Here is a 14,018-nt window from a genome sequence, read left to right on the forward strand (position 1 = left end):
ATGAATCGAACAGAGGAAACTGTTTTGTTATTCAAAAAAACAATTGGAGCTTGCCAACCTGTTTAGATGACCGAATCGCTTAGTTGTTTTATTCGCCATCGATGGCCAAAAATGTATTTACGCACAAATATGCCGGCAGAGATTGTGTGGTCCCGCAATAAAATTCGCATAATTCCATATGCAGAGTCGATTGGGAGCTATTTCAGCGTTCGCAACTTATTCTGCGCCGCTGGCTGGGTTAATGTTTACATTTTATTATGGCAAACTAAAACCAACAGTTTTATGTGGTTCCTTCTTTTTTATTGGCCTAATATGCTTGTGGTTTTTACGGCGGCGGGCTCTACCTTTATGGCAGAGCTGTAGATTTTCTTTATCCTTATCGCAACATTTCTGTCTGTCGATTGAAATTGAAAATCTTATCATAAAAAATCATGTCGTGACTGGGAAAATGGTAATGGTAATTTCGCCGAGCGGCAGCATAAGGATACTCGTACAATCGGTAAACGAATCTTTATTTTATTTGCCGTTTATATTGGAAGATTTATTGGACGGGGAATATTTCTTGAAGTGGCCCATAACGACTTTATTGCGTGATGGCTGCGAAATAAAAAAAACTGTCAATAGCTGGAAAACACAGGGTGGTGGTCGTTTTCCTCCTTTCGTCGCATTTAACAGCTCATCAGGCAAGAGAAACAAACTAAAAACCCTGGCAATCAGTGGAGCATAATTTGTACAACAATTTCCGCTGCAGACCGAGTCCGCAGCACCGGGATAACGGTACGGATTCTTTGGTGTCTGTATTTTTGTGTTTTCCGTGTGGTCAAAAGTCAAAAGTCCGTTGAACCCCAGTGAAGCGTAAATGTTTTCCCGGTCCTCTGCTTGTTTTTCCTCTTGTTGCTCCGCCTTTCCTTTCCAATGATTCAATAACACGTGTTAGCGGGCCCAGCAAAAAATACGAAACAACCTCCTCGACGGCTGATTAGAACAATTTCAATTTTCACGCGGACATTCTCGTTTTTTGCTGCCTCGGACTTTTTGCAACGTCAGACCTTTCGGGCACGAAGGTCATTCAATTTGATTAAGCAATATTTTCGTTTGTTTGGGATGATTTAGCAGGATATTTATGTGTGTGTGTGTGTGGGTGCGTAGCCCGTGACAGGTCGAACACTCCACAGTCATGCCAGTCCCTCACCCCATGGGATTGGGTTTGGGATATCCTTTTGCCATTCATTAACCCATTGTTTGCGTTTAAGGACTTTAAGAGCCAATGCAGTATGATACTTTATGTTATGGTTTTTAACTTTAAGCTCACATTTTATGCATAAGAACGAACCATTAGTTAAAGTTAGTATTATAATATCATAAATATTAGTACATTTGCTCGTAAATTGGAACATGTAAGAGTCTTTGGCTCCAGTATCTAGTATCTAGTGTACGTTTTTGTCCTAGGATCAAGTAAAAGGACATTTCTGCGTCGCAAGAAACTGTCCCAAAGCGAATTTCCTTCCACCTTACCCAACTTTTGCGGAACCCAATAAACTCTTATTTTCAACCGCATCAAAGTTTTCTGCTGATTGTAATGCAAACTGTATTTCACCAACGGCAGTGCTTGCCAAGTGTGAACTCTCACAAAAGCTTTTCAATCTCGAATTCATTTGCTTGAAATCGAATAAGCAGACTTCGAGAGTCGCAGAAACAGAGAAGCGAGAAGTGAGATTCAAGATACAAGATACAAGAACCGAAACGAGAAATCGACAGACGGGGAAACAAGCACTTCATAATGAAATGAAATCTTATCACATTTGAGCTTGATTGCTGCCTCAGTCCGCAATATTGTTGCAGGAGGATATCTCCGGAAACAAACTTGCAACTTTGGCAGCAGTGAAATCCAATTCAATTGCCATATCCTTTGGCACTTGCGTCCTCGAGTTACGAGTCCTAGTCGTAATTTTACTCTCATTTTTATTTTCATTTGGCATTTCTGGCACTCACCTGTCGTGGGATTGTGTCGTCCTGCGGCCGCCAGACCAAGATTGCGTGGCAGGGTCATACAATCTCCGCCTCCGCCGCCACCAGAGGATCCTCCTCCAGCACCAGTACCGCCCATGCCAGGACCCACTGCGGTGCTGGTGAGCAGGACATTGCCGCGACTATCCACCAGGGCGGTGCCGCCGCCCGACATATTCAAGGCGGCTGTGTTGCGCGCATAATTCAAAGTGGCCGCATGATGGAGACCGCCCGACTTGGGCAGCGTCATCATGCCGGGATTGTAGCTCACGCTGCTGCCGGACACCACCACGGAGGCGCCACCGGAAGCGGAACCGGCTCCGCCCCCAGCCCCGCCTCCCGATCCGGAGCCACTTCGTCCGAATGTTTGCGTGCCGGTCATTCCCTTGATTTGCATGTGCTCACGCTGCTGCTGCTGTTGCTGGTGTTGCTGCTGCTTGGAGCTGGTGCTGTAGGTGACGTTGCCCAGGTTGTCTGTGGTCACCTTAGACCCCTCGATGCCACCGTTATTCAGGGTCCCACCGCTGCCACCACCCACTTGCTGCTGCTGTTGCATTCCTGTAGGAGATTGGGGAATAGAAAATGTAACTTTAGTCTATGAACTTTGAAACTAAAGCACTCATTGACAAAACAGTTTTTTGTTAAATAAATTGGTTTTTTTAAGCAGAATAACAAGTTTTGAACAAAATAGCTTGTCCGTTTATAACTAATGCAATTCATATTCATAATTTACCATTTTAAATGTAGAAAATAACATGGCTTTAAGCTGATTAAAGTCTCTCAATACAAAAGTTCAATTTATTGGCACATAAAGTTGGAAAATTAAATTTAAATATACTAATATGTTAACAATGCGAAAAAGACACCTTAAAAAAAAAGCACAACCTAATGACAAATATTCAGTGATTTTACTTAATAATTACTTGAACATCTATTTTATCTCATATACTTTTAATAATTTGTATTCAATAAGTAAGTATATTTATTTGTTTAAGTGATAACTAATCATCTCGACCTCAATTATGCATATGATTATATTATTATATTATGTTATTATGATCATATTGATTATTACGATTATATAAGGCAATAACACAAAATACTTTAAGGTGAGCCCAAATCATATGAGTTGAGTATCATTTTCGGAAAAAGCAATTGCCTTTTGCCGCGAGACAACCACACCTACCTGTGTTTGAGCAGATGTGCGGTGGCGGTGGCTTCACATCGTTGGCCGCTGCTGCGGCGGCTGCTGCTGCGGCTTGGAGCAACATGGCCGCCTGGCCGGCCTGGTCCTGATGGCTCTCCACGTCCACGATGACATTGGCCGAGCTCTGCGAGTGACCCATGTGGTAGTGGGCGTGCTTGATGGGCTCAGGTGGGTAGGGCACCTGCTGGTGCAGGCTGCGCTGCTGGTACTGCTTCTGCAGTGTCTTCACCTCCAGCCGCGTCTTGTCGCGCTGATAGTAGACTCCGGCAAAAATCAACACGTTGAGTATGAGCAGGCTGCAACCAATGGCAATCGTAACGCTCAGGGCCGTCGAATAGGCCGCATAGCCGGCTGCCTCGAACCCGGAGGCCAGAGTGTCCGAGGAGGCGTTGGCCAGAGTGGTCGGTGCGAAGACACCACCGCTGCTCGAGTAGTTTCCTCCAATGGGTATGCAGGTCGTGTACATGTTGTTCGGCTCCACGGTGGTCACTGTGGGTGGGATGGGCATGAGAAGTGAATTGCATATTAATCTCTGTGGACTGTCCGTAGTTCATTTTGCTCGCTCGGGGTCTACAGGTCGGATGAGTAATTATTCATATGGGGCGAATGGGGCTGATCGGGCTCAGAAGATTGTTTCAGTCCCGTGTCTTGTGACACAATTTAATGTCGAGCTCACATTTCTTAGGGCAATTTGCAGCTGGGTGGTTCAATATTGCCATTTAATTAAATACAACATAATTCGCTTAGCACCTGACAAAAGGAAACCTTTGCCTCCAGCTATTGTGTAATTATAGCAAATGCCTCGCTTTTAATTAGTTTCTTTGCAGCTCGAGGCTAGCTTTAAAACTATCAACAAAATGTTCACCCATATATACTGCAACATTATTTGATTCAGTATTATTATTATTGTATGTAACAAGAGTGCCCAACTTGTGCCTTTAATGTGCCTTTATTATAATATTATAAAAGTATATTGAAACAAAACAATATCACAAAGAGCAATGCCATTCATTTATGTTGAATGATATGTAACTATTGTTTGATGAAAACAAAAAATCTTTTAATGTTTAAACAATAGTTGAAAATTATATCACATGTTATGTTGTGAAATAAATACTTTTAATAATATGCTATTGATGTGCTAAACATTGTGGAAAAGTCGGCTTATCACAAAGGAATACCTTCTAAGACAAGTTGCCTTTTGAGCTTGAAAATGGGATTGCTTTTGAATTACAATCTATTTCGTTTTATTGAAATTCCGGTAAGTTGAACAAAGTTTATTATTAAACCCCAATGTTGTTCAATATCTGGGAAAGTATTGTATGGGGTTTGTTTAGGTTTAGCTGGGCTTAGTGCCTTTTGTGGCAAACTTGTTTTCGAGGATGGTTCCTTTGTCTGAAATGTCCAGAATACGGAATTATTTCCATTTCCTATGAGAGCGCTGGAATATTTCGCGCTCCACTTGGCCGCCATTGTATTTGCTAAGGTATTTGAAAGCGACTGAAGGAGTTGGAAGCGCAAATGTCTGTGAAAACAAATGGGTTTCTCGCTGGCTCCCCTTGAAAATGTATTTGTCATTGTGCTGCAAGTGTCCTGGCATTGTCCTGGCAGTGTCCTCAAATGCTTCCTACACTTGGCATTGTTTTGTATCAAGTGTGGGTAAATGAATGCCGTGTGTCTGTGTGGCATCTGTACTAGCTGTTTGTCTGCAAAGTTTTGCCTTTCAATTTTCTGCATATCAAACAATTTCGCCAAAGTTGCTCGTCTCACAAGATTAAAGACTTGTGCACGTATTTTGCATAAATATTTCGCAAATAAATCTCTCGTAATAATCGGGAGTGGGCGGCACAAGTGGGTGTCAATAATCGTGTGATGATTCGCAGCTGCCATTCAACCACTTGCTGCTTTGTCTTGGGGGTTTTTCAATTCGCATTCAAGTGTGGCATTTAATTTACTCAAGATTGTTTGGTCGGAAAAGCATCAGGTGAGCTCTTTCCTCAAAGTTTTCCCTACTTTCTTTTGGGGTATCCAATTTGGAATTAGCCCCTACCTATACATGATAATTTCTCGCCAACTTTTTCCATCAATCATGATGGCAAAAACTCAAAGGCTCTCGACCTGACACTTGAGTTCACTCAGGAAAATGCTCTAGCTTCTTCTCTCTCATTTTTGATGTGGACGAGTGTGTGTGTGTGTGTGTGTGAAGAGGGACAACCCTTTTGGTAAATTGCATAACCAGATAAATTGTGATCCCCCCACAACAGATCCGACCCTGGACACTAAGCTCTTTATCATTCCGCCCCATTTTGCATTTAATTTTGCAAGTACAAAGACGGCGTGCAGCATTTGGAATTTTTCCCATTTCATCTTATTTTTAATTCCTTTTTATATACATTTTTATTCCCATTTCCATTTCGCTTCTCCGAGGGCCGCATGCGTTCAAGGACCCCAGATAATTATGTTACGAGGACACATGGCCCCAGCTTGAGGCAGACAGATAACCGAAAAGGCAGGAGGGCAAAAGCAATGCTTAATGTGGCTTTAATTAGTGGAATCACAAAAATGAATGTGGAGGGGAAAATAATAAGAACGTAGTGAAGAAGTAGAGCAACCCCAAGCCATAATATCAAACCGAGCAGACCTGCCTGCTGTTTGTGCCACCAAAGCGAAAAATATCTGAGGCCGAAATGACCTTGCATAAATTAGATATTAGCCGTCCCGATGCTGAGGCTGCCATCCTGCGAAGGACACTCTGGCATTTATTAAGTGAACCATTTCAATTTTCACTGATAGTTTGACATTTCCCAGCTTAATCAGCCGTGCTTTCGCAAGCCAAAAAAAAAACGTGAAAAACCCAAACGAATCGCAGGAATTATGCAAATGATCAGGGGGCGAAAGTGGCAAGGATTTTCGCAGTAGGCTTTCGGCTAAGTCTGCTTCCACATGTTGCTTTATCTCCATCTCTGTGCCAAATAACTCAGGTGAGCCCGCCGCTGCTGCCTGGTTTTCCTTTCTATTTTCATTTTTCGCTGGAATCCAGGTCAGGCAAAGTAGCGCAGCGTTGACTTTGTGTACTCCGAACAATGTGGTTTGCCTGTTTTTTTTTTGTTTGTTTTTATGTTCTGGAAAACTGGTAACCAAGGCTTAGACAAGACTCTGGCAACTTGATGATGGGATAAACGGCATTGAAAGCATACTCAGTGGGACTGTAGGTGAGTTAGGAGGCATATCTGGGTTCATCTCCTTCATTCATCGAAATCTCTTAAAGCTGCCGCAATTATTAATGTTGTTTCCCACATATCCGAGCTTAAATCAGGCAATGCACAGTGGTTCACATTGTGTGGGGAAAGTGGCCAAAAATAATTCCAGTTGAGGTAGACACTTATATACATTGATATATACTTGTATTTTAATTATTCAAAATTCAAAAAAATATATAATACATTTATAATTTAAAAAGATTGCTCAAGTAAATCAATGGCTGATTTTAAAAGCTTCGACTTTGGTTTGCATGGAAGTTTTCTTTGACCTGTGATAAATGGATCAGAGCTCAAAAGTACAGGACCGAGTATGGGACCGAGTACGTGACCGAGTACGGGACCAGTACGGGACCAGTACGGGACTAGTACGGGACCGAGTACGGGACGAGTACGGGACCAGTACGGATGGATCAGAGCTCAACAGAAGTCTGTTCCAAAGGTTCAAACTTCTGTTTGTAAGCATTCATCTAAGTTATTCATTTGCGTCAGAGTTGCTTCGCATATATTACACCTGTGCACCTGTCGACACTTGAATTAAAGGTTTTCTTAATTTTAAAATGTTAATAAACAGTATACATAAAGATTTATTAAATTAAGTGGAAATGGACATAACGAAACCTCCAACGAAAGATAGCAAACATAAACAAAAAACATCTGCAACTATATACTAAACACAACACTAATTTACGCAAAACACAGAACGTCGTACAAGCACTTTAAAATGTTTCGATTTGGATATTCTTTGAGCATTTGAATAAACAATGGGCATGGAAAACAGAAGAAATTTCCAAGTACTCCAACACTTCGCCAACCCTACTAAAACTTTTTGCGGAAAGTTGTTATCTATACGGTGGTGGCACAGTGCTTTTTTAGTTTTCCACTTCTTTCGAGTCGAATTTTGTTGCGGCTGCTTTGTTTACGGCAAAGTCTTCCGTTTGGCAGTCGAATTTTTTGGCTTTTAGCTGCATATCTCAGTCGCCGCATTCCTGCCAAGTTGTATAACCAATGGCTCTGAGGTGATGACGCCTGCGATGACAGGGGAAAAGTGGGAAAAGCGGGCTTGGCGAAGGAAAGGCAAGACAAGGCGGCACAGTTGGCAAAGTCAACGCTTAAATGAAAAGCATGTCAAAGTATGTCGAGTCCATATGACACTGTGACTCGGTCGCTGCCTTGCAGCTAGACTCGGGTTTTCCGCTGGCTCTCCAATCTCCTGTGATTTCCCGCACTTTTCCAGCACCCACCCGAATCCGAATTTTCCAGCTAGTGCTGTGTGTGTTTTTTTGTGGCCTGGCTGCGTCGTCGTCGACTGTCAACCTGACAGCTGTTTGTCGCATTTCGGGCATTTTATCATCTTCCACTTCCAGTTTTTTCCCACACCAGTTCAGTTCGCTTCTATCTGTGTATCTCAACCCCGCCAGTTCGGTTTCAAGTTTTTGTTTTCAGTTCGCACGTTTGTCGGACAGATTTAGTTTTGCAGCATTTCTGGCCCCTGCTCTAATTGAAATGAACATTTGTTGTCTGTGTGGTCCAACACCCACGCATTTTCACTCTACATTAGCTACCACAAGTCGCCCTTTGACCTACGCCAATTTCCCATTTTCCGGCTTATTTGCTTGGGTCACAGATTAGTTGCTTGCCAGCGGAAACCGTATGGTGTAGAATTAATTTAAACATTAAAATATAATTGAATAAGCTATTTCTATCCGGATTTAAGGTGCTCGTTGAAAAACTAGCTTTATGGTCGAATAACAAAACAAAATTGCTAAAATGTTGGGATGTAAGAATTCGTTAAATGCTGTTTATGCACACTTGAATTGGAACTCATTATAACAGAAAATGAGTGAAAAATGAATTTATGATATGCACTGAACACAGAAAATACTCCTCCTTATAACTTTCTTTTCAACACTATCCCCATCAGCGAAGATCAAATAGAAGCATGAATATCATAACCAGGAAATAAACATGATACCTCATGGCATAAACTTAGTAATGGTTTAAAGTTAAAACGCCAAAAGGTGTTATTTTATAAGCAAAAGTTTTGTACAAAAAGCAAATAAAAAAAAAACATAAAAATAAGTCAATACCATTTCGCATAAAAATAAAATCCAAAATTCAATCACTTCCAGCTGCAAAAGTTCTTTAAGTTTAAATATCTAATGCTTATTTTTTTAAATAACGCTTTTCAAACCAAATGATTATTATATTTAAGTAAAATGTATTTTATTGATTTTTAAATTCCACTAGTTTCATTGAAATGTGTATCATCCAATTAAATTATCGAATAAAAGCGCTCTATCTTTCGACCACTTTGCTCGACATTTTAATAATTTTTAATTTGCCCGACTTTGCATAGCAAAAGAGTCCTTGGCTGCCGCCACGCCCACGCCCACACCCACATCCTCTCCCCTCTTTCATATCCCCTCAAGCTAATGCATTTTGCATTGGCCAACTTGGCAAAATGCGGGTTATTAGAATCGGGTTGGGGCATTTAGTATCTTGGCTGGGGGAAAGTAGAAAGTTTCGCCTGAAATTGACTGTCTTAGTTTTGACTTTGAGATAAGCCCGGCGTCCTCGGTGGAAGTAAGTCGAAGCCGTTGCCATGGTTTTAAACCAGGCCACGCCCACAAGACACTGGCACTGGCACTGCCACTATAACGCCCCCAAAGTCGCCGCATATAAGCATTTGATGTTTGAGTTGGATTTTCTCCGCTTTCCCCATTCACAGAGGCGAACCAGCTGCATTTTCCCAAGCTGCGGGGACAGTTTATTAAAAATTGCACTAAAACATAAAGAAAACGAGGAAAAAAACAAGCAGCAAAGTTTGCTGTTAATTTAGAGTAAGTGTTGAAAAAGTTTCCGCCAACGAGTTTTACATAAACTGGTTTAATGACTTCGCATCTGAAAACGAGCAAAGAGGGGACCAAATAGAATGGCGCAAGTGCATTAAAATTATGCGCTATTTACATTTGTGGCGTCTTAGACAGAAGACCCTCTTTCATCCCAAACGAATCCTCCAACCCCCCAACCCGTAGACCAGCTAGAATGTAAACGAGAATTTTATGCCAGAGACAGACAGTTGGGCAGGGAAGGGGTGCGCTTTGAAAAAAGGTTACACACACCTAATGCTTATAGAGATTACAGTTGAGTGCATTTCCAAAAGTCAGCACTCGACACAATATAAATTCAAAAGCCAAACCTTAGTATCCCGGGGCCGGACGCAATTTCAATAACCCGGGCCCCAGCTGGAGGTCCAAGTTCGGGGCTGGGTCAAATGGAAATGTCATGCCAGGGCCAGAATGGGATGATGGGAGATGTGGATACGGATACACAGCTCCTAGCTCATTCCACCCACTCTGCCCCTCAAAATGCCAACTTTGCAATTTAACTTGCTGCGAGACCGACCACAAAGTGAAGTAAACACTGACTAGGCCGAGGCCAGCGTCTAGGGTAAACAGAAATCTTTGCTGCCGAAAGTGTTGATTTTTAACTCACTCTCCAACAAACAAACCTACCGAAAAAAAATGGAAAAAAAAAATGAAGAGAAGCCAAATAAATAGTACGAGTTTTCTCCTTTGAATTCCGTTTTATTTGATGGCGACCCACATGGATATGTGGAATATATATCACTTGCGTCGAGTTATTAAACAAATGCGCACATGACCGTAGAAATTTTTGTGGCCGCATCCTAAATGTTTGACTTTGGGTCACAAATAGCTTGATCTTCCATGCACACATGGTGCGTATGAGTAATTTAAGTAAAACAAACGGAATAGCAGGGACGGAATAATTGAGGCTATCTGAGATGTGATGAGAAATAAAAAGTATGAGTTGCCAAATAAATTTATGCTTATCTAATCAGGGAACCTTAATGTGCTTTATCTAAATTCGATTGGAACTTTTCAAATCACAAGTATATTTTCAGCGTTACAGATTTTAACTTCACCCGTTTTACCATCGGAAGTATCAAAACCAGAAGGGAGTGACAACGCTTTAAACCATAAATCGAAGGGAGTTTTCACCCTAATTCCAATTTGTCAGTCTTACGCAGAATGTGCAATTAAATAAGTCAGGCCCAAAGGCCAGTCAAGTGTCCTTATGGCGTGGCCTTTGTCAACCGTATTAAACGACAAATGCAGACTGTGCAAAGGGCCAAAAGGGACGAAGCCGAAATACGAAATACAATCTACAAAGGCGATAGGCGTTATTCCTTTGGGCTCGGTTTGCCGTTTTGCGACGGTCTTATTTGTTGTTTTTAGGTATTTAAGTGACAGTGACAAGCCGCAGCGAGCGTACAAATGCGTGTCTGTGTTTGTATTCAGCATAAGATTTTAGGAGGAGGCTACTTACCGCCCAATATGCCGTTCAAATAGGCCGAGCCGTTCAGGCCGCGTCCCTTCTTCATCATCAATTGCTCATCGACGAGCAGGAGGCGGGATGAGGACGACGACGAGGATGAGGAGCCAGTTGCTCCGGCGGCTGTCGATATGCCAAACGGATCCGGTTTAACGGGTCCCTCGTACAGGTCCATATCGTCGTGATTGCGGAACAGATTGTGCCGGGCTATCACATCCTCCATACCGGCGCGATGGAGCTCCGGTATCAGGCGCAGCCAAATCGAGAGTTGATGGGCCCGAAAGTGATTCTTAATGCGCGGCTTCATTCCTGGAATTTAAAGAGTATTCCGGTGAGTTGCTTGCACGGCAGTAAACAAAAGGGAGGGCAGTGTAAACATCTTCATTTTCATTTCCACAGTGTGACAGATATCAAAAGACACACTCATCCACACACACGAAGCATGCATGCAAATAGCCCTAATGCTAAACTATTCCATTTGGCCGTTGCCTTTGCTTTTGGGCCATTTTCGAGTCATTTGCATGCCAAAAAGGTGAGCGACAGACACTTGGCTCAATTGAGGCCAGGACCTCCTCCGTCTGGATCTTTGGGCCACATAAGCTGCACCCTCATTTCCCGGACTTGATGTCTTGTTTACTTTGGCGGGGTGAAAGCGACATAACTGTTTAATTTTTAATGGCCCCCCAGCTATTCCTCCTAAAAGTCGAGCTCTTGCACTACGAGGAAATCGGTGTATTCTTGAAAGAATATGTTACCAACAGCATATGGATTTATATTAAAAGGGATGATCCATTCATAAAATGTTAAAAATATCCAAAAGACTGCAGCAAAACGGGTTTTCTACCCTGTTTTCGTTTTAAAACGCATTTTTAAGGACTATTTTATACGCTACCTTTTGTTTTATTATTTCCTATAAGTGTGTTCAAAAGAAATATGTACTGACAAAAATTTGTAATGATTCTTTGTAATAAGCGGTAAGTTTGTAAACATATTTTCTTATAGTGTAGACTAATAAACTCGATTTTTTTTAGAAAACTGGGCTGCAAAAAAGTGGAGTCTCGTAACCTACTCCTTTTGAGAGTAAACAGGTGAAAGTTTAGCACTGCTCTCCACAGCTGCACGTATTTATAAATTTCTGAAAGGCAAAAGAATTACTCTCAAATATGCAGAAAGCTTTCGTTAACCTTTGAACTTTTGATCCCAACGAACGGGGTGGCATTTATAAGAAAATATGATGGCTGGGCGAAGGACCTTCCTGCAATCGTGAATCGCAAGTGCAAATCCGATATCCCAATAAATATTGCATGCATAATTTACGCAACAGAACTTTCATACAAGCCGGATTTTACATAAGATATGCTTATAGTTCGAGCAATATATTTGCGTACAAGTGTATTTGGGCACATATGAGTGTCAGCTGCGCTTGTGTGCGGGAGATCCTTTTGTGCCAGCTCCCCCAACAAACATTATTTGATTTCGATTTCAGTTTCCTGGCGTATCGAATGAAAACTGTGTCCGCCACTCCACGGCGGAATCCTTTCAACTTGCTTATGTAAAGTAGAAGGATGGGCGCTACTATGCTGTATAGAATGTCAGCTGTCGCTGTGTGTCGTTTCAATTAAAATCAGGCGAAAGGAGGAAAATTCAGAGTGAAGGAGGCGAACGCTCTACATGAGCGCAGACATATCTTTTGATACGTTTCGCATCGTCCTTCAATGCTCACATGTGCGTAAAGTGCGTGTCGGCAGGATTTCACCTCCACTAAAAATATAAAAACGCCATTCTCGTGTGTACAATGCGAAAATCCATTGCCATAACCTGCGCGTAATTTCTATAAAGCGTTAAGCGCGCGAATCTGTCGCTATCTTCGTCAAAGCTTTTTTAGCTTATTTGTTTGTCGAGTGGGTATACCGATTTTTGTAGAACTCCATTATATATTATGCCATTTTTAAAATATTTATATATATTGCGAGATAATCTGCATTTGCATGAGCTGAACAGATAGATTTTCAGTACAATGTACTATGTATCAATTCTTAATTTGAGGAATAGAGTAAAATATTTAACAATTTGAATACAAGCTTGCAGGCGAATTTATGCACAATTTAGGGTATCTGATAATCGCGACATTATGCAAATAGCTTGTCCCCTCTTTTTTGTATTTTTCAACATGCTTCCGTCGCGTCCGCGCACAAAAGGTGTGAAAAATTTGAAATTAATAACATTTTCGTACGTTTGACACGAGAATGGCAACGGTGCCATTTTAACGCACACATAAAGCTTTATGCCCCTTTGGAGCCGCTCGCCTTCCCCCAGGTCTTCAAACCCCCTCCCCAGTCACTTCAGGTCATGTTTCGACAATCTCTGGGCGTTTTGATTGCCCTTCATCTACCAGGTGGCTTCGCTGTTCTCCTCTTGGTGGGGCTGATGGTGTGATGCTTTTTTCCACTTACATTTCCTTCAAGTACTTGTGTGTTAACTCCCTCGTTTTTTTGCAAACCCCTCCAAGCCGCCCCTCCAATTTGTTGTTGTTAGCAAGCAAAGCATGCTCGGGCAGTGCCTTCTTTAAAATTCAAATTAAATTTGATTCTCCCTGTTTTTTTTTGCAGCTGGTTGTGTGTGCTTAGGTTATTCTTGGTATTTTTGGGAATTTGTAGCTTTTATTTGGCATGGATTCCATGAATTCTTTTTACTGCAAGCCAAAGTAGCCATACAGCATTTTGATGGCGTTCTTGGGGTGAGCGAATTATAAGAAATGGTTTTGAGCTTGAGCCACTTGCATATTAACAAGCAACGGAAATTCCATTTAAAAATATCGCCTTATTGAAAAGGAAAATGCAAGTAAAGTCGTTCAAAGGCATTAAACTTTTAAATAGTTTTCCTCTGCCACAGGCAAACAAACAAACGAACAACCATTTCGTTAGAAGCTTACAAAAAGATTTCTGTTTGAACCATTCACACAAAAACATGGAAAGTGCTCTGGTTGGCGGGGGTGTGGGGGAAAGTGGGAAACTTTCTTCTGACTCACCTATTTCCAAATACTTCTGATGCAGCGGATCATAATTTTCCCAGGTGATGCTGCGAAAGCGGTTGCGCTCCTTTGAAACCGGCAGCGACGAGTCCTGGCGATGGTGTTCATTGGGATTGCTGGAAACAGAAAGAAAATGTGCAAAATGCGCTGTCATCAA

At 41.9% G+C, this 14,018-nt stretch overlaps 1 protein-coding gene and 1 long non-coding RNA gene across 5 annotated transcripts in view; one reads left to right on the forward strand and one right to left on the reverse strand.

Annotated features, from left to right (window-relative positions):
• LOC6727365 (neuroligin 4-like) overlaps positions 1-14,018 on the reverse strand; it is a 49,932-nt gene that overhangs the window by 23,463 nt on the left and 12,451 nt on the right. For all 4 annotated transcript variants that reach the window (XM_039294447.1, XM_016175673.3, XM_039294445.1 and 1 more), the window contains exons 9-12: positions 13,859-13,977; positions 10,825-11,139; positions 3,194-3,703; positions 1,993-2,565 (exon numbers count right to left, since the gene is read on the reverse strand). In XM_039294447.1, coding sequence (XP_039150381.1) covers positions 1,993-2,565; positions 3,194-3,703; positions 10,825-11,139; positions 13,859-13,977 — 1,517 coding nt within the window. The remainder of the gene's footprint in view (positions 1-1,992; positions 2,566-3,193; positions 3,704-10,824; positions 11,140-13,858; positions 13,978-14,018) is intronic.
• On the forward strand, positions 5,625-6,606 carry LOC27207040. Its single transcript, XR_001600266.3, has 3 exons — positions 5,625-6,195; positions 6,255-6,426; positions 6,483-6,606. It is a non-coding gene; the product is annotated as an uncharacterized LOC27207040 (long non-coding RNA).

This window comes from Drosophila simulans, chromosome 3R (assembly GCF_016746395.2).
Source record: "Drosophila simulans strain w501 chromosome 3R, Prin_Dsim_3.1, whole genome shotgun sequence".
Taxonomy (NCBI): Eukaryota; Metazoa; Arthropoda; class Insecta; order Diptera; family Drosophilidae; genus Drosophila; species Drosophila simulans.